Source organism: Solea solea, chromosome 9, assembly GCF_958295425.1.
Source record: "Solea solea chromosome 9, fSolSol10.1, whole genome shotgun sequence".
Lineage (NCBI taxonomy): Eukaryota > Metazoa > Chordata > Actinopteri > Pleuronectiformes > Soleidae > Solea > Solea solea.
In genome coordinates this window covers 14,496,974-14,515,820 of record NC_081142.1, presented here as the reverse complement: position 1 = coordinate 14,515,820, position 18,847 = coordinate 14,496,974, and the positions used below count along the sequence as shown (strand labels likewise).

The 18,847-nt window shown below is 41.4% G+C and overlaps 3 protein-coding genes across 8 annotated transcripts in view; all 3 read right to left on the bottom strand.

The window, feature by feature from the left end:
- The window catches only part of LOC131466010 (low-density lipoprotein receptor-like), an 18,910-nt gene extending 18,579 nt beyond the window's left edge, over nucleotides 1-331 (bottom strand). For 2 of the 3 annotated variants that reach the window (XR_009241372.1, XM_058639047.1), the window contains exon 1: nucleotides 51-331. Coding sequence is in view for 1 of the 3 variants with exons in the window: in XM_058639047.1 (XP_058495030.1) it covers nucleotides 51-243 (193 nt within the window). In the remaining 2 variants the exon portion in view is untranslated. Of the gene's footprint in view, nucleotides 23-50 lie in introns of those variants that run through there. The other variant, XM_058639048.1, reaches the window with a different exon arrangement.
- Nucleotides 332-1,188: 857 nt separating this feature from the next.
- On the bottom strand, nucleotides 1,189-3,073 carry ndufa7 (NADH:ubiquinone oxidoreductase subunit A7). Its single transcript, XM_058639049.1, has 4 exons — nucleotides 2,952-3,073; nucleotides 2,682-2,731; nucleotides 1,663-1,800; nucleotides 1,189-1,397 (listed from the first exon to the last, which is right to left on the bottom strand). Exons 1-4 carry the CDS (start codon nucleotides 3,000-3,002, stop codon nucleotides 1,310-1,312), a joined length of 327 nt encoding a protein of 108 aa, XP_058495032.1. The 5' UTR covers nucleotides 3,003-3,073; the 3' UTR covers nucleotides 1,189-1,309.
- A 624-nt stretch (nucleotides 3,074-3,697) lies between these two features.
- mast3b (microtubule associated serine/threonine kinase 3b) overlaps nucleotides 3,698-18,847 on the bottom strand; it is a 38,927-nt gene continuing 23,777 nt past the window's right edge. For all 4 annotated transcript variants that reach the window (XM_058638126.1, XM_058638128.1, XM_058638129.1 and 1 more), the window contains 20 exons: nucleotides 18,630-18,839; nucleotides 16,349-16,450; nucleotides 15,619-15,751; nucleotides 14,712-14,773; nucleotides 14,369-14,460; nucleotides 13,937-14,145; nucleotides 12,980-13,118; nucleotides 12,655-12,787; nucleotides 12,389-12,554; nucleotides 12,047-12,148; nucleotides 11,674-11,796; nucleotides 11,406-11,518; nucleotides 10,835-11,001; nucleotides 9,899-10,020; nucleotides 9,591-9,791; nucleotides 9,026-9,252; nucleotides 8,726-8,848; nucleotides 8,504-8,640; nucleotides 8,060-8,244; nucleotides 3,698-7,436 (listed from right to left, as the gene is read on the bottom strand). In XM_058638126.1, the coding sequence (XP_058494109.1) occupies nucleotides 6,337-7,436; nucleotides 8,060-8,244; nucleotides 8,504-8,640; nucleotides 8,726-8,848; nucleotides 9,026-9,252; nucleotides 9,591-9,791; nucleotides 9,899-10,020; nucleotides 10,835-11,001; nucleotides 11,406-11,518; nucleotides 11,674-11,796; nucleotides 12,047-12,148; nucleotides 12,389-12,554; nucleotides 12,655-12,787; nucleotides 12,980-13,118; nucleotides 13,937-14,145; nucleotides 14,369-14,460; nucleotides 14,712-14,773; nucleotides 15,619-15,751; nucleotides 16,349-16,450; nucleotides 18,630-18,839 (3,846 nt within the window). In that variant the 3' untranslated portion in view covers nucleotides 3,698-6,336. The remainder of the gene's footprint in view (nucleotides 7,437-8,059; nucleotides 8,245-8,503; nucleotides 8,641-8,725; nucleotides 8,849-9,025; nucleotides 9,253-9,590; nucleotides 9,792-9,898; nucleotides 10,021-10,834; nucleotides 11,002-11,405; nucleotides 11,519-11,673; nucleotides 11,797-12,046; nucleotides 12,149-12,388; nucleotides 12,555-12,654; nucleotides 12,788-12,979; nucleotides 13,119-13,936; nucleotides 14,146-14,368; nucleotides 14,461-14,711; nucleotides 14,774-15,618; nucleotides 15,752-16,348; nucleotides 16,451-18,629; nucleotides 18,840-18,847) is intronic.

The following is an 18,847-nucleotide window of genomic DNA, read 5'->3' as shown; positions in this document are numbered from 1 at the left end:
GAATGACATAGAGCTCAACCACGGGACACTCGCTCACTGCGCCACCTTACCGGGGACATGAGGCCACGAGACGAGCAGAAGAAATAAAGCTCCAAGGGGTCCCATGCTCCGCGTCCTCCACAGCAGAACCACGCGGTCGCGGAATGATGACGCAAGAGTGTTTTCAAATGTCAACTTGAGGCTCCGTGAACGACATGAGTCAGCTCTTTCATGTAGAGGAGATACTGTACAGCTATACGGCATTTCTCGCGAGGCTCGAGATTCCAATAAGCTCAAAATAATAATAAATTTCTATTTGAGTCAGTTTGTTGATGACGGAGACTGAGGCAGGTGCTACTAGTACAGTGTTTCCCAATCCTGGTTCTCGGAGAGCCTTGTTTTAGATGTTTCCCTGCTCTAACACAACTGATTCAAGTAGTCATCATCAAGCTCTGCAAAAGCCTAACTACCCACTCATTTGAATCAGGTGTGTTGGCGCCGTTAAACATCTAAGGGTGCATTCACACCAGCCCTTCTTAATTGAACCCTAATTTGTTTGCTCGGAAATTGGTTCGTTTGGGGAGGTGTGAATAGGGAACCGATCTATGGTCTGCCTAAAAACGTAGGTCTCGGTCCGCTTCAAGTAAACCAAATACCACGCAGGGCATTGTGTGTGTGATAAACACAACCAAAACATACGCGCATGTAGAACGATAGCCGGGAGAAATGGCTGATTAGATAATAAGAAAGTTACCTCAGGGTTATGCAGAAGCCTAATGTTCCCTAAACTATGAGGGAATAAAAAAACTTTACCACTTGGTTGTATTTAATCCAATTGCCCCAAAAGTTCCTTTTAACAAATACACCTCAAAAGTAAGTTTTAAGTGTGACATTGATGTGAAATTAACTGCACCCTGAAACGGTCACTTCTTTGGTCTTCTGAATTTATGCATAAACTTAAGAAAGACAAACCTTTTCATAGTGAACACAGAAATAGGGAAAATTGTGCTTTATTTCCCTCATCACTCCGATCTTATTACCAAATTTCACATTAAAAAAATGCATGAAGAAGAAGCCATATTTTTTGGTGCTCAAGACAGAAATGGAGCAGGCAGGTCACATTAACTACAGGATCTAGATACTGGACTGGCACACATTTGCTAAGTTGTGCTTGTAATACAAGTAGAAAAAGTAGTTGGACGGACAAACTTAAACATATAACATTTTATTCACAATTTCTACTGTACAGTATACAACCAACACTTGCTGTGGTCAGGCCTCTACAGCAGCACTGGATGGAGAAATGATGCTGAATGATTTGACCTGATGCTCAGAGGTACGGCTGGTCTGTGGAGAGCTCTGGTGCTTTATATACAGCACCCGGGGTAACAGGAGGTTTTGGGGCTTCAGCAACTTGGCTGAGGAGAAGAGAACACTCAGTTACTTAAAGATTTAGCTAAAGCCATAAACAGGAACATTTTCTTAGCGTAAAATATGTCGTTTCATAGTTTAATAAAACTTGTATGTCATGTAACATGTTGATCTACATTTTCCATTTTCTTCTATTCCTGTTGATCAGGTGCGTTTTCTCTGACTGAACAAAGGTAACTGTTCAGTATATTAAAATCCATATGTGGTTATAGACAAATTATTGCTGTGCATGTCATTGACTAGGTATTTTACCTGCCAGCAGTGAGAGCCTTCTGTGAAGACATGACAACTGTGGCAGGTACTGATTCTCCACGTCCGTCTCTGGTGAAGTAGTAGTTGTCGGCGAACTTGTGGCTCGGGCCTACAGGCAGTTTTGGTGGTGGCTGCGTCCTACAAGGCAGAAAAGTATAGTAAACAAAAAAAATTTAATTGTATGTCTGCTTACAAAAAATACCACAAAAAAGTGATGTAATTAAATTGACTTATGATGAAGATAAGTGCCACACAGATTTATATGGGTAAGAGTTTGTGAGGACACATTATCTCAGGAACTGGTTGTGAGATGTTAAGACAAGAGTCATTCATTCACAACATATCCATCAATTTTATGGCTAATCAAAAGTGAGGGTGTATAAGGTACATATGTAGAGTCATTGTGTTATGTACAGCAGACGGCAACAAAACGTGAACAGCTAAAAGTGCAGGATTTCTCTATTCACAACATATAAACAAGTTCAGAAAGTCTGTGTATTGAACAAGGATAAGGCATCTCTTAACGAAGCTTTCTCCACCATAACCCCCCTGTAAACTCCCTCTTCTTCGGCACAAGTTTCCCTCAATCATTTGAGCAGCGCCACCACGAGGAGACACCAAGTAATGATGCTTGGTGAGTGAAACTGGCAGGGACGATATATCACCAATATATATTTAATTTGTTTAATTGTAAAATACCTTTTGAAAGATGCTAATAACTGATAATAATAATTTTTAGTGTAATCTGCATATTTTTCAATGCATGTGAGATGTGTAACCACACAGTGTACAGATGAACTCTAAAATGCTGTGACAGTTCTTGAAACAAGTATCATACATGCAAGCAAATCAGACGTCAAACCAACAATAATCAGCACAACAGTGGACCTTTGTTTACTAACATATCAATCAAAGCGCAGCAACTGCTTTGAGCAGAGAAAGCTAACATTCAAACATCACCGTTTAATAACACATAATAGGCTTTCTCTTCAGAAAATTACGTGTGTTTCAAGTCGTACCTTTTTGCAATCTCCTCATATCGCAGCTGAAGTTTGCTCTGCAAGTCCCGCTAAAAAAAAAAGAGCAAGCCAACAAGTGATGAACTAAACAAAACAGACAGTGTTATCATGAACAGTAAAACTGTGCGGGAAGCTAACAAATGCTAACAGGGGCCATTTCTGCCCTTTAGACCAGTCCAGTTCGACAACTTTCTCCGCTTCTAAACGTGAACATTGTGAACAGCTAGTCTCGGCTTTACGTCATACTTTTCCCTCAGTTCGGTCTCTTACCCCGGCTAAGAAATTACGTAACCTCTGGATGATTTTCGTAGCAGTAGCCATGCTAACTGTCGTGAAGGACACGGAGCTTCTTCTTCTGTGATGTCAAGTACGTAATCAACGGTACGACACTGCTCCAGGAGGCCTGGGAGGACAACTGCAGCTTTAAATTGAATTAGCTTCCAGTGTGGGCCCCCAGGTGGCAGGAGTAGGTGCTGCAGGTGGTAGAACACAATGATTTATATATTTTTTTTTTATATTCAAGGCAATAAATAAAACTGTTGTTTTATTATAACTAAAATTACGTCACATCCAATGTCTATGTCATATTGAAAATCTCCCCAAACCTGACAAACTTATTTTTTAAATATGGAAATCCTTTTTTGTAAAGTGTGCATTTTAAATTATTTCCATCACTCAAGCCAGCAGGTTTTCTCAACCATAAACTCTGTATAATCCAAATATTGTTTTATTTGTTTCAAAGTGGGCAACTTTTTAATGTTATTAATTGTCCACACATAGTTCTTAAAATGTCATAAACGCAACAAACTATATAGTCATTTTATATAAATGATATCTTTATATAAAACTTTTTAAATGATGTTATCTTCATTCTACAGGTCAAATAGGTTTTGTGGCTTCAGATTAATTTCATTTGGGTAGGGAGGAGCCAAAAATGGCTTTTTTGGAAACTAAAGGTTGCTGCTGAGTGTGGTAAACACAGCATCAGTGAAATTCAAACACCAGCACAGCCCAGCTAAAGAAAAGTCAAAGAGAAATACAAAGTTTATTTGTTGCACAAGAAAACACAGTACAGGGCGACCACGCCGGTATACCATGCAGTCAAGTATTACTGATGTGTGCTTGTGTCATGCAGCATGCACTGAACAGAAGAGTCCACAGTAGAACACGTGCACTTGTACAACAGTCAGACCTGCCACTTAGTTCTGAGAATAAGACTAAGTTTAACACCAGCCAAGTGTCGTTTGTGCTGATCTCCAGTGGTTAAAGCTCTCACTGCTGCTAAAATAAGTCTTTGAACCAGTGGAGACAAACAAAGCAACATCAACATTTACAGTCACATAAGAAACCAGATTATTCAGAGGAAGATCTGAATATAGAGCAACAACCGTCTACGTTTTCTATAACAATACGCTCTTCCTTCCCAGATGTAAAATCTGTTTTATTTATTTTTAACCTTTGTCCAATTAATGTAGATACATGACTGCACCTCTAGAGAAATGGTATTCCTGAAGTCATCTTTCTCATTTAAAAAAAAAAACAACATACAATACAACCAACTTGCATAAATCCATATCAAAGAAAATGTAGTAATTTTCTCCCTGAAGAATCAGATTTCTTTCTCTAACTGAACAACTCCGTCTTGTGTACTGACACATTGTGCTGTGAGGGCGGCACCTTGGGATTCAAAGACTATTTTAAGGAGAAGTTTAAAAACATATGAACAAATCTGAGGCTTAACAGAGGACCCAGGAGAAAGTCGACACAAAAGCAAGCCACAGCCACTGATGAGTAAGACAATCAAAACTCCCTTTTTGTAGTGGAAAAGTGTGACACATCCAAGGCTGTAGTGGATGTGTAATACTGCTCTGGCTCCCAGCAGGGTGTTTTGTTAATAAAAACAACAACAACAAAAAAAAATCCCTCAAAGCCAACTGTCCCAAAATCCTGATGCCACACATTATCATCGTCATTGTGCATCATCATGTCCTGAAAAACATGGAATTATACACAACTGTGTTATCAAAATATACATCAATATTTGCACAATACAAACACATAAAACAGTTGTTCAAAGAAGCCCTGGGATAAGAGTCCATGTTCATGTGTCCCTCTTAAACATTCAGTTACAAAAAAACATTAGTGCATGTAAACATCACTACACAGTAGACCAAGTGGGAACATCCTCTTAGGTATGGTGTTTCTCACATGCTCGTGAGAAACAAAAAAACAAATACAAGTTCCAGGAAAAAACACACACAGAGAAGCAAAATGTTCCAGGTTCAAAATGTGTTGTCACTCTAACCATGTGGAAAAAAAACACAAACATATTTTAGAAAAGGAAAGCAGTACAGATGCAAAAGTACACACTCAAACTGCCTTAAAACACTGCTCTGTGTGTGTGTGTCATGCTGTATCACAGTTAAAAGATGTTAGAACGTGAGAATGAAACTCTCACCTCACTAAACCTCACTCAAACAATGAGCAGCCTCAAATAACAGTACAAAAATGTGTTACATTTAAATGCACATTTCAGGAAGTGTCCCTGCTGTGTTGAAATTAAAGGCAAAACAAATCATTTAACCTGACATTTCGGTTTTCAGAGATATGGCTTAGAGGACGCTGAGGAAACACGGTGGCCTTTTTGAATCACATTGGTTCCACATTTACACAAAAGACATAAACTGTGGCTGAGGGTTCACTCTGCGTGAACCATGATCATCAAGTTCAATTAAGTACTTTTATTTCCCCAATACGTTGTCAGAGGAAAAACAGGCCACAGACGCTAAAGTAAACATAGTCTCCTTCCATCACACAACTACGACTGGACATTTTTTTCCTCTCCAAACATCACTGACAGCTGTTCTGTCTGAAAAGTGCAAAATGGGGAAGAAGTTCAACTGAGCAAAGCTTTCCACTTTCACACTCGGCTATATTTTTCTGCAGCAGCATTAATTAATGATTTGTTTCTAGTGTGTTGTGAAGGACGTAGGGGCTAAGCACAGCAACACACTATTCTCTTATCAGTATGTGTATCAGTATGTGTGTACTTTAGATTTAACAAGTGTTCCTGGGTTACTGGTTTAAGAAAGATCCAGATCATACTGTAGCAGTACAACACTAGTGGAAGCTGCACAGTTCAAATTCAACACAAAAAAAAAAACTAAAACCCACAAGCACTATGCTTCTTGTACCTTTTGGTCCTGCAACAGCTATGCATCGCAGTATCAAACTACTCTGTGCTGTGACAGTTTATTTTAAAAATAGACATTTATAGGAAAAAAACAACAAAAAAACAGTCAAAGGACAAAAAGCCACTTTATTTATACAAAAATGCTGAGCCGTTGCTACTCAACCAAAGAGAATTTCCCTCTTTCCCTGTTACTAACTCATAAAATGTAATAAATACAAACAAGATGTCTACAAATCATTGACGCAAATATTTACAAAAAAAAAAGGAGAAAAAAAATTCAAGTGAAAGCCTCGCCTACTACCTTTCAGCCAGACAGGTTTGTAAATTAGTTTACAGCTTCCAGTTCATCTGGCTTAGACTTAAAAAAAAAAACACTGGGTAGTTTTCCATCAGTGATGATGCATGTTACACTTGAAACACTTAAAAGACGAGCAGCTGAAATGAGAGAAGAGCAGTGAGCAGTCACTTTCTCTGAGGCCCTTTTTGTGGAGTTTCCTCCTGACACTCAGTCTTCTCACTTGATCGTCCAGCTTCAGGACAATTGGAAGCCGTTTCTGCTGCGTGACTGCAGCTCTTGTCAATCAGAGGATGTACCGCCGGCCGATGCTGAGATGAAGAGACACCGACATCATGCTCAGGTTTTTCTGTGATTTCCTCGCTGTCTGAACACGGCTCCCACTCATCCTGCTCCTCACTCTCTGTTGAACCCTGCACGGCGATCTGGGGCACCAGGGTGAACCTCCTCACCACAGGCACTTCCAGCTCCACCTCTTTGCTTGTTTGGGGTTGAGTGACGATCCAGGCCATCCTGTGCTGCTGTTGCTGCTGCTGCGGTTGTGTTTGGGCCCCTGGTGCTGTGGCGGCCGTTGTGACTGTGGCGCTGGCTTTCTCCTCTGGCTCGTCAAAGCTCACCTCCTGCACCGCCTCCTGCTTCTTAAAAGAATCCCGCCGCTCCGATAGGTTGAGCTTTCTCATCACCACCAGCTGCTCAGATCGTTCAATACCAGAGTCTCTCACCCTCTGGCTGCCGATGTATCCTCCCAGCCTGCTGTGATCGGCCCCGATGTAGGAGCCCCCACAGGTGCCCTCCGCCTCTGAGTCACACAGTACATCAGCCTCACCATAAAATGGCACTTCCAGCGTGTGCCTGCGTGGGGCGTAAGACTTCTTATCAGCATGATACACTCCAGACAGTTTCTCGGCCGACTGCACTCTCTTCAGTAGGGGAGATCGAGGCGGCTCGGCGCTGCGGGGACGGACAATGTGTCTGACAATGGTGGGTGGGGACAGGGTTTTGCCATGAAAAGTGTGAAGGCTTTTAGAGAAGCCTGGCAGTGGGGAGGGCGAGCGCTGTGGAGAAAGGGGCTGAGCAGAGGACGAGGAGGAGTTGCAGGCCAAAGGTGAGGGAGGGATGTTACTGGTTGACTTGCGGCGGCCCACCTTGGTGTAACGCTGCGTGCTGAGTTTGGAGCCCAGGCCATGGAGTGAGCTGGGCCGGATGTGTGCGGCGGGTGAACTGGGAGAGCTGGAGCAAGGAGATGTGCTCTGAGGAGAGTTGTTTTCTGGAAAGGAACACAATTGTTTCACACTTTCAAACAAAATGCATGATGTACACACAGAGAGTTGAATGTAGTCTACCAGTTTGAAAAGTGAGGACTAGCAGTAGGATAAAAGCAGAAGGCATCCACCAGGGTACAATTCCACTGGTGGCAATAAGACCTCTGTTTGAATGGAAGTCTATGGGAAAATAAATCTACTTAAAAATATAAAAGTAGTCCTTTATCAGTCCTGCAGTTGGAAATTCCTCATTAGCATTTAACCCATCCTCTACTAGAAACCTTCCTAGAATTAGGAGAAGCGGGCAGCCACTAAGCAGCACCCGGGGAGCAATGGGGGTTGGGTACCTTGCTCAGGGGTAAATATAAATATATAATGATAGCACACATTTTCATTTAGGATTAGATGGTCTCAATTGCATGTATCAGGTCTACAATCAATCATGATATCAATTTTGCAATGTATGGGAAAATAGACAATGAAGCACGGCATATATGATCAAAATGTGTGTTTGTATCTACAATTTATATACGGCCTGTGGTTAATCAGTTCTAATCAGTGTTGACCCCTTTAAAACAACCATTTACTTTGCACATGATCAGTTACTCTCCAGGTATGTTTAACTAACCAAAGGCCTGATGGTCCGGTGCAGGGCTACGGCATGGAGTGCATGGGCCGGGGGAGAGGCTGTGAGTTGGGGAACCTGGAAGACTTTCGCTGGAGGAGACAGAATGATGGAGACCTGAAGAGAAGCTGCGGCTGCTGTGCATCACTGTGCTCTGCTTCGACAGCTTCTTCAGGATGCTTCGTCGCCTTGGAATGGGAGAAGGAAAAAAAGAGTCAGATGGCTGGAGTAGGTATTTTGTGTATAGTAATGGCCTTGTTCAGTATTTAGAACAATGAGGATTTAATTATGTGTGTGTAACACTAGAGGGAGACAGGATATTATTTAGTGGGTTAGTTTTTCTGACATTCAGTTGCATGCCGTTTATATGTCCACAGAGTGCTCAGAGTAAGAAGGAAATGGATGACACTTCAGAGAGTGAGTGGGAACTAAAGTGCAGATTCTCACCTGTCGTAATTATCTCTCCTCTTACTCTTCTTGCTGCGACGAGCCATCTTGCCTTTGTGTTTGCTTTTCCGACCAGGACCAACTTTGATCGACGTGTTCTCCAGTGCTATGGTCTGAAGCGCCACCTTGCTGCCACTCTGCCCATCGCAAAGGAATGAAATAATGGTTAGTTCATGCTCACGACAAACACCGCGTTTAAACTGAAGATAAGAGGTGTCGTACCTTCAGCAACAGTTCTATCATTTCAGGGTGGACCAGGCCTTGGACAGACTCTCCGTTCACGTGGGTAATGAGGTCTCCTGTGTGGAGACCAGCTTGGTGTGCTGGGCTGCCCTCCTCCACACTCTGTAAAAACAGAAATGCAGAGTGAGAGGAGAAGTGTTTTATTTGAGCATTGCATAACCACCTTTTATACTATTCTCCTCTTTTTTTTTTTTTAATCAGAACAAAACACACATTTAACAAACCAGAACTAGGCAACAAGGCAGATTTATTTATTTAAACATTTATGATGACACCTACCGACACCATGTGATGCACCGTGTACACGTCACTATCACCCATGTACACTCTGATGGCCTGCAGAGTGAAGCCGAACTTCTTCCCTGAGGTGTGGATGATGATGGGTGGCCTCAGGCTGCTGTGGCCTAGCGAAAAGTCACGACTGGGAGATGAATCACGAGAGGAAGGGTTGGAAGAGAGTGAGCGCGGGGAAATGGGACTGGGTTGAAGGCAACCGGGCGAGTCGTCTGTGTCAAACACCAGAGAGATTTTGTTATTTATTTGTTAACCATATAAATTTGACATGTTTACACGTTAAAATGAAAACAAGACAGCAGATTCATAAACTCAACTTTTATTTATAGGATAACGTTTCTGATATTACAAATCAAGTGAGAAGTAGGCTAATTTTCCCATAGACTTTGCCCCCCTAACTTCACTTTCAGGTTCTCTTCCCTAGAAAACTATGTCCATTTTTATAAACAGCTAAACGTAAACAAATTTCTATTCCATGTTTAGATTTTTGACAATCAGATCTATTCTGTCATCTGCTCGACATTGTAATGGTGATAACAGGCTTCCGTACCTGAAGTGATGATGAGGGACAGGGCTGAGACAGAGGCTGACTTTGGGACCTTTCCTCCACAGGGAAGCCTTTGCCTGTCCGGTGTATCCAGTTGGTTACCAAATCGTCGAGAGCCAGCAGGGTCCTTCGGGGACGAGTGCTTGGCCCCAGTGCTGTTACTGCGAATCCTGATTCTCCGAAGGTTTGATACGACCACCTCAGCTGCACGTAAAATGGATTAAAAGGATAAACAACGTGTAAATATGGTCAAGATTACCTCCTGTAAATGCTTGAACGCCATGTACAAAAACATGGCAGTGTAAATGTACCTTCATCATCAGTGGACAGGGCAAAGCGGGGCATTGTTTCCAGGCTGTGTGTGCTGCTCATCACCAGAGGGCTGGTGCTCCTCTCAGACTGGGAGGAGCTGGAAGAGGCTCGAGGTTGAAGACTACAAACAGACCAGTTGGACAAGTAAATCAACTGGTACAACAGTCAAAACAATCACACCATGTTTTGGTGGCCTGCTGGTTTTTGCTTGTGAACAATCATGTCCTCTGTTTCATGGGAGCATTTTAGACGTTATCTAGCAACTAAGTGATTAAAAAAAACAATACAAACAAACAAAAGGACTGGACTAGAATTGTATAAAAATATAATACACAGTATAAGACCTCATTCAGACCTTGTATTAACATCGGTCCTGAGAAATCTAATCACAAGCAGATAGTCCCAAGTGCTATTGTTCACACCTGGCATTAACACGTGTCCTGGATGTGTCTCCTGTGAAAACCTGTGATCAGATCTCACGTCTGCACGCTCTATACAAAACCATGGACGCTCAATAAAACATGGATGTTATTTTCTGTTTGAGAACAAAATTTTTTACTTTTAACCCGTTTGACTGAACCGATGTATCCATGTCCAAGTCAAGGTGTTTTTATTATGTGTGTGTCTGTGTATCGGCGTTAGTGACACACACAGAGAGAGAGAGAGAGAGAGAGAGAGAGAGAGAGCGCTGCAGTGAGTCAGAGGGTGAGGAGGCAGTTGCCTCCTGAGCATGAATTGCTTTCACACGTGCTTAAGTACATATCTCTACTCAAACCAACTCAAAATGTTGTCTGGATCAGATCTCAAGATGCATTCAAGATGCGTTCATACCTTCATTCATAGATGACCTAAGCACTTGCGATCGGATCACTCAGGATAAATGTTAATACCAGGTCTGAACGGGGTTAATTGTACTGTATTGTGGTTGTGTTTACCTGGCCATATGTCCAGTATATCTGCACTCCATGCTGCCCTCTGCTGGAATTGGGGAAGGACTGAGTCCTCCCATGTCCCTACGGTCCTCTTTATCTTCACTGTGGCTGCGGTCGGAAGAGAAGCTCAGGTTGGAGGGTGTTGCCAGATGTTCTGTGCTGCTGTAAACCTGAGATGAGAAAAGAGAGAGTATGTGAAGCATTGAGTGGGACACAGTATTGAAGAGATGAATGTATGAAATGTATGAATGTATGGATCACTGCATCCTGTGCAAATCTAGCTTGTTTTTCTTTCCACTGAGTTCACACTTTGGCCTCTGGCTCTTTTGTCTGTAAATGTGCTAAGAATTGCTATAATCCTAAATATCCATCCTGAGAGCTTCTGCTGTCAAACAGAGCAATAACATTTCTCAAGAGCCTGGAAACAAGACGAATCAGTAAAGTCTATTTGCTTTGAGAGACAAACCTGTTCACTCTCTCGCTCAACCCAATTTCTTTTAGCCGTCTTGAAACAGTTTAAACACCACTTCTTAATCCTAATAAGCTCTTATTTTCTAGCGACTGCAGTCCTTACCTTGCTGAAGCGATGTGACCAGGATGAAAACTGTCTGATTTCCAAGGAAGACTCTTCGTCATTGGTTTCCTCATCCTCATCAGATGCCATGTGATGGTAACGTTCTGATCGAGCTGAAGGCAAAACAATGTTTGTACACCAATACTGTCAATCCTGAGGTCTGATATTTAACAGCCTTTTGTTTTCAGCTGCATGTGTTTTGAATGTAAAAGGAAACTTACTCTTGAAGCCTGAAGAAAATTGTAAGATATTATCCACTGTTACTTACTGTCAAAGTAGCTTGTGTCATCCTCTGCGTCCAGCTGAGGGATGAATTCAGCTTTCTGGCGCAAGAGTCCATTCCAATCTAAGCCATTGAAAAAGGGGTGTTGTTTGACTTCGACGGCTCCACCTGCAACCACAGTTCCCACACACCACACACAATCAAGTTCAGTTCCTACTTGTGTCTTCTCCTCGTATAAATACTTCTAAAATGTAATTTTATGTGTGTCATTTTAACATTATGCCACTCTGTAAGTATTTCATAAATATTTGAATTAGGTCTAAATAGGATTTAGAACAAATCCACAGTTGTGATTTCCCTTCTACTGCAAAAGTCTAATAATGGATTTGATTCTGGTAGGAAAAACCCTCAGCAGTACCAGTTCCCATTCGTTCCAGAGGACTTTGACTCAGCAGGCGGGTGATCAGGTCCTGAGCCTCAACAGGTAAAGCATCCTCTCCATCCGGCCAAATTATTTCATCTGCAAATGAGAGAAGCAAGAACCAGTCAGGCGATCGTAAATGAAAGTCTTTAACAAGTCTATGCATACTGTTTTCTGCAGCGACTTGGAGAATCTTGCTGGTAAAAAAATAGTGTTTTAACAAACTGCAATGTAATAAAGGTTAAAAAAAGAAGTCTGTTCTGTAACAATCATAACATATTATATAAAACAAATGTTTTTACAGATGAGATCCGTTTTGGTTATTTTCGGTGCACTCACCACTGACAACTTGGCCAAAGAGTTCCTCAGGAGTGTCTCCAAAGAACGGGACACAGCCGACCAGGAACTCATACAGGATGATGCCCATTGCCCACCAGTCCACAGGCTTGCCGTAGCCCTGCCTAAGGATCACCTCCGGGGCGATGTACTCTGGAGTACCACATACCTGCACAACCGACACAGGTAAATAACAGAAACAGCTGCTTCTATAATCACACCTGCCACAAAGTAGTTGTATGAAGATATCAAATCGGATATTTTCTCACCTGTTTGTCAACAAATTCTCTTGTGTCCTTCCCCATGTGACCCTCGCATAAGTTGGTGGTCATGTTCATTAGGCCAATTTTGGACAAGCCAAAGTCTGTCAGTTTGATGTGGCCCATGGATGTGATTAATAAACTGTTGGGTTTAAAAAACAAAAGCAAAAAGAGAAATAAAATAAAAAAAGATGAACTAAAAAGGAGCTTGCCCAATATCTTGTACTTTATGTCACAGTATTTAACAGTAGAACTGATTCAGACTCATTCTCAACACATGTCCAAAGGAAATGCACATATTGAAAACAGGTGTAAAGTAGGGGTCAGTGCTCACTTGTCAGGTTTGAGATCCCGATGCACAATGCCATAGTTGTGAAGGTATTCCAGGGCCAGGACCGTTTCAGCAAAGTACATCCTTGTCATTTCTACAGGCAGAGGGCCCATGTTCTTGAGTAAATTGGCACAGTCTCCACCTTAACAAAAAACACAAAGAGAGAAAAGCATAAACCTCATTTTTATTTGCCATCCCATGATAGTTGCGACCAGTTTTCTATGGCTAACTGACGTATATCTTTAGTGTCATGGCAGCCTTTTTGCCTTGAGAATAGAATTGAGTTTATTTGCCATTTGCACAGGTTCATTACAGCACAGGTACACTTTGTGTGTTTCCCTGAGTGGCAAAATTACTAAAACACAAAAAAGATATAAACACAATATACAATAAATAAATACACATAATACAGACACACAAAAATACACTTTTTCCAGACTCCAAGACCTTGACCTTATGTAGTTTTATACCTGTGTGCCTACTGTACCTGTACCAGAATTCACAGTAAATTATGTTTTACTAACAAAAACATTTGTGATGAAAATCACAAAAGTGCACACATTTCACAGAAATATGTTTCATATAAAAGCATGAATGAATGAATAAATGGATGGATGGATGGATGGATGGCACATTTCTGTGACCAGCTCGCAAAATAAGTTCAAGATATTATTTGCTTTTCTTCATATATTGCATATTTTACAATGCTTTTGTGCATTTGTGCAGACTATACACATTTTACTATGAGATTAACTTTTTTCCCAGATTTTCAAGGTCTGGAAAACATTGTTTCAAATGTCTATACTTTTTGAGACATTTAAAACCTGCACAAACACCCTGAGTGAGAGGTGCAAACAGTTGCCTGACAAGGTATTGCAGTGTAGCCTGAATTGTTCATTATTACACATTAGTGTATAGATATACATGTATCATGTTGGTTTGATAACTCGGCTACTTTACCTTCGACATACTCCATGACCATGCAGAGGTGACGTCGTGTCTCAAAAGAACAGAACATAGAGACAACGAAGGGGTTCTCTGCAAAGGTTAAGATATCCCTCTCCACAAACGCCTGCTGGATCTGGTTCCTCAGGACCAGGTTCTGGCGATTTATCTTTTTCATGGCAAACCGCTGGCGGGTCTCCTTGTGACGGACCAGATACACAGCCCTATCAGAAACCACCATTAGTCCTATTATCGCCGAGGGAACATAATAGCTGTAACGTCTGGCATGCAATGAATCTTTAAGGAAACCTTCAGCCTTTTGACTTCTTGTCATTACTTGAAATTTGTGTGACACTTTGTTTAAAATAAAATACAAATGCCTTCGAAAATAATACAAACAAACAGTGACAAGACAAACCAGACAAAGCTTTAACACTTTATTCTTACCCATAGGCTCCATTACTGATGAGTTTGATGGTTTCAAAGTCACTTTCTAGAGGTTTCCTGCGAGTTGGTGTCAGAGTCTGTGGGGGCTTATTCTGAGAAGAGGAGACAGAACCATGTTGCCAGCAGCTGTTTATGGGCCCAGTAAACGCAATAAAACAATTAAGAGAATTATCACAGCATAATTAATGCTTCAGGGACAGTTCAGGAGTCTGCTACATCACGTAAAAATAGGGGTAAACATCGAATAGTGTTCACATTTGACACCTATGTGAGTATTGGAAAGAGTGAAAAGTCACAAGGGTAGAAAGCACAGTATATGCAAGATGTTCTTAGAATGAAATACCTCCAGATTAGCATCTGGTTCCACTGAAGGACCAGCATCATACTGTTCAAGCTGCACCATGTCTGGAAACAAGAGGGAAGGGGGGAGAGAGGGAGAGTTTAATAGTAGAACAGTAACTTTTCACAGCACAGTTCTTTCGTCCTGTCAGTTTTAAGCGTTGCAGTTTTTTAAAGCGATGATTTAGAATCTGGTCATGTCTTGCTGAAGGATGCGAGCCAGATCCGATGTGAAGTGACAGGAAATCATTTACTCACAGAGTAACAATAACAAAATATTTTCAGTAACACGTTTTCGTCTGTGTCCACAGTTGTGTCATGGCGAAAACCTCACAACAACTTGCGCAGCCACTGTTGAATCACACTATCCTCCACATACAGAAAGCACAATTACCACAAGCAAATCATCTGTGATTTTCTTATTGCTATGGTAATGTGAGTGTGTTTTAACAGATTTAGAGCACATCTCCATGACATCCGCACAGGTAAAATAAATGATGTGAATAAATGATTATTTTTTTTATTATTCTTTAGAAAGATTGCAAAGTTGTTAGTATTATAGTTGTAGTAGTAATAATAGTAGTACTAGTTGCTTTTACACTGTAATACACTCAACTGCTTTTCATACTCCTCACTGGTGCAGCACAACCACAGGAGATGAGGCGCTGATCCGCTGCTCTATATACTCCCATGCTTGCCGCTTGGCTGGTGCTATAACACCGTTTCCTCTTAACACGGCTTGTCAAGAAAGTTGGCTAATTGTAAATAGTGGTCATGTGTCCAGTTAGGAAATAGTACAATTTGAGTTAGACTGATGTATTTACAGTGAGTTATTATTTTTATTTTTTTTAAATGTAATAAGTGTGCTGAGTGGGAGTACAAGGCTTTGCCTCATGGGCGAGTCCCTTTACCTTCTAACAGGTCCCTTGTCAGACCAAGCTGGCTGATGATGTACCGTGGGATGTCCGTCTTGATTCCTTGGCCGACTTTGGCATGACCCTCCGCTGCTTCGAGTAGGTGGTAAAACTCCTCCGGATTAAACTCCTGTCAACAACCCAAGTGTCATTAAAGTGAATTGGCCAAAGACAATATCACGATGGAATACAGAATTCAAAAAAGAAAACAGCAAAGGGAAGCAGTGGCAGAATTTAATTCTTACAGATATACAGCCTCTTACCCTTAAGGTTTCGAGTCCATTAACTTTTCTTTAATTACTAGCAGTTATCCTATTAGCTGAATGACATGTAATTATCTTAACTGTAGCAGTATTCAGAGCTGACGATTTAAAAGGGACTGGGTTTTGTAGCTTATGTCAAAACAGAAACAGGACAATGAATCACATCACAAAGAAAAAAAAAACTTGACTCGTGTTCATTCCTTTACTTATTATAGTAATACACAAATCTCACCATCAAGAAATTGAATTGGAAACCAAAGGGGAAGAAAAGTAAATCTTAAATAATCTTCTCCTCCCTCACAGATCATCAGCTTCATCTTCTGGTGACAAAACTGATTTCATATGACAGCTCTAAGGTCAGAATCTCATTTGCTCTGACATAAACCTTAACTGACTTCTGACCCATTTCAATCAAACTAATCTCATTTTCAGATGGGACGAGATTTTCTCTTCCTCGGGCTTACCAAACACTCGAGCAGGCGAGCCGGCCGAGAGATTATGATGAGGATCTTCCTCACCAGCTGGGAGATGACGGTTACCTCCTCGCTTTCAGAGCGCTCAAAGGCCTGGCAAACAGCAGGGGAGCATGAGAAAAACAAAACTTTATCACACAATACACAGACCACAGGGGGGAAAATAACCATACTTAAAATAGGACAAGACAAGCTTTTAGGACACATACTGGATGATCGATTTAAAACTAGAAAATGTGTCGCTATATGAAGATATATTAACCTAACTGTTAATTCATGACATGATGGAAGCATGGATTGAATATTAATTAATCTTTGACTAAATAATTGATCAAAAGAGAGGCAAACTTTGTCTCTACAATTAAAAAGATTTGATCAGCAGCACTGCTTAGTACTGTCCTAAAAATATAATTTTCGTTTTTTTGTTCGACACAGGCATGATGACACTAAGAGAAATATGAAAACTGACGCTGCCTGAAGGAATTGCGTCAGAAAAAAAACATTACATTAAAGCAGGAGGAAGTATTAGAATAATCACTGGGTGGGTGTGTGTAGTATGAATGAGTCATCCATGGCCTTTCTTCTAGACGGCTGGAGTGACATACCATGTTAGTGAAACATTGGCTGCATGGTATACTATGCAATTCTGTCCAAGCCATTTGCATGGAGAGCCTGAAAAATGAAAAGCTTGATACTATTCTCATATTTCTGTTACATAAGGCTACAACCAGCAACCAGTTAGCTTAGCATAAAGACTGGGAACAGTTAGCATGACAGAACGCAAAGATAACAGAGCTCACCTGCCACAACCTCCAAATATATCTAGGGCTGCAACAAACAATTATTTTAATAATCAATTCATCTGACTATAATTTTCTCAATTAATTGTTTGGTCCATAAAATGTTAAAAAATGTTAATTTAAGGTTTCTCAAACTTGTTGTGTTATTTCTTTGGTATATGGAGCACATATTCACATTTAAGAAGCTGAAATATCTGACAGCTTGCTTTAGTCATAAAAACACAATTAATCGAGTAACTAAGTTGTTGACGATTAATTTGGTAAATGATTTATCATTGAGTGTGTGGGTTTACTCCAGGTTCTCCGCTTTCCACTGTCCAAAAACATGCAATACAGGGATTAGGTCAAATTGGACTCTCTAAATTGATGGTAGGTGTGAGTGTGAGAGTGGATAGTTGTTTGTATTTAAGTTGCCCGGTGACAGACAGGCGATCAGCCAGGGTGTGACCCCGCCTTTCGGCCTATATCAGCTGAGATTGGCACAGAGTCCCCCGGGACCCTCATGGAGGATAAAGCGGTAGTGGTAGAAGATGGATTTATCATTGATTAGGCATTTAGGGCCTAATCAATGATAAATCCATCTTCTACCGCTGTATCTATACGTATTCCTTCACTCATCTTATAAGACATTCTTTCACAACTTCCTCACCAAACCCATAATCAAATGTGAATGTTACAATTACAAGTGAACCAGTCAATAGGCTCCTTTAGGACATTTTACAACATATTGGTGTCAGCGGGCAATTATTGGCTGTGCTGCCTCCGACCGTCATATGGAGAGACAGATCCCTGACCCCGGTTTTTGTCTAATGTTATTTTAAATATGTATAATGCATGACCGACTGCCCGCCTCTTCAGACAACAATTTTCATAATGTTGCATTTTATTGTATTGCTTTCTATATATGTTTATTCATGGAAAACAAAAGAAAACATTTGAACATTTCATGGCATTCCTGAAGCCGTCACAGTTTTAACATAGTGGCCTTTAGAAACAAAGCACGTCTTGTGTGAGTATGTGTGTTTCTATGGCGGTATTTGTTCCACTGTATGGGAACAGACTTATCAGTTCAGCTGGAGGTACACCGAGTTGGCCATGCCTTCTGTCTGACAGCATGCAGGGGAACGGAGAAGGGGGTTGCCATAGAAACAACCATTTTATCACAACACTGATGAGACCTGTGACAAAAGTACCTCTCAACTTCACATTTTCCACTACAAGCTGTACTGTGTGTGTGTGTGTGTGTGTGTGTGTGTGTGTGTGTGTGTGTGTGTGTGTGCGCGTGTGTGTGCATGTGCCTTCGAAAATCAAAACACTGAGAGACATGCCTGACTGCACATGTGGCCTGCCTCGATCAATCCCCTTTCAAAACTTCATCCAATTTACAAATAAATTAGGTACAACACCACCTTGACCCATATAATTTCCACATGAGCCCTGCAAGACCCAGCATCCTCTGCCTTTGTCCTCACCTCATGTAGAAGCTTTTCCAGCTTCTCCTGCAGCTCAGCAAAGTAGCGTGAGGTAACCAGGCCTTTATGGGACTTATCCAGGCAGTCTCTGACCAGTTCGACCAACTGGTGCTGGATGAAGCCCAGCACCCCGTCAGCCAGTGGGAGAGAGCTGTCTGGAGAGTAGTGGGTGACAATCTCCAACAAGCGCTCCTCCATCTGAGCTGTGGCCTGCAGGG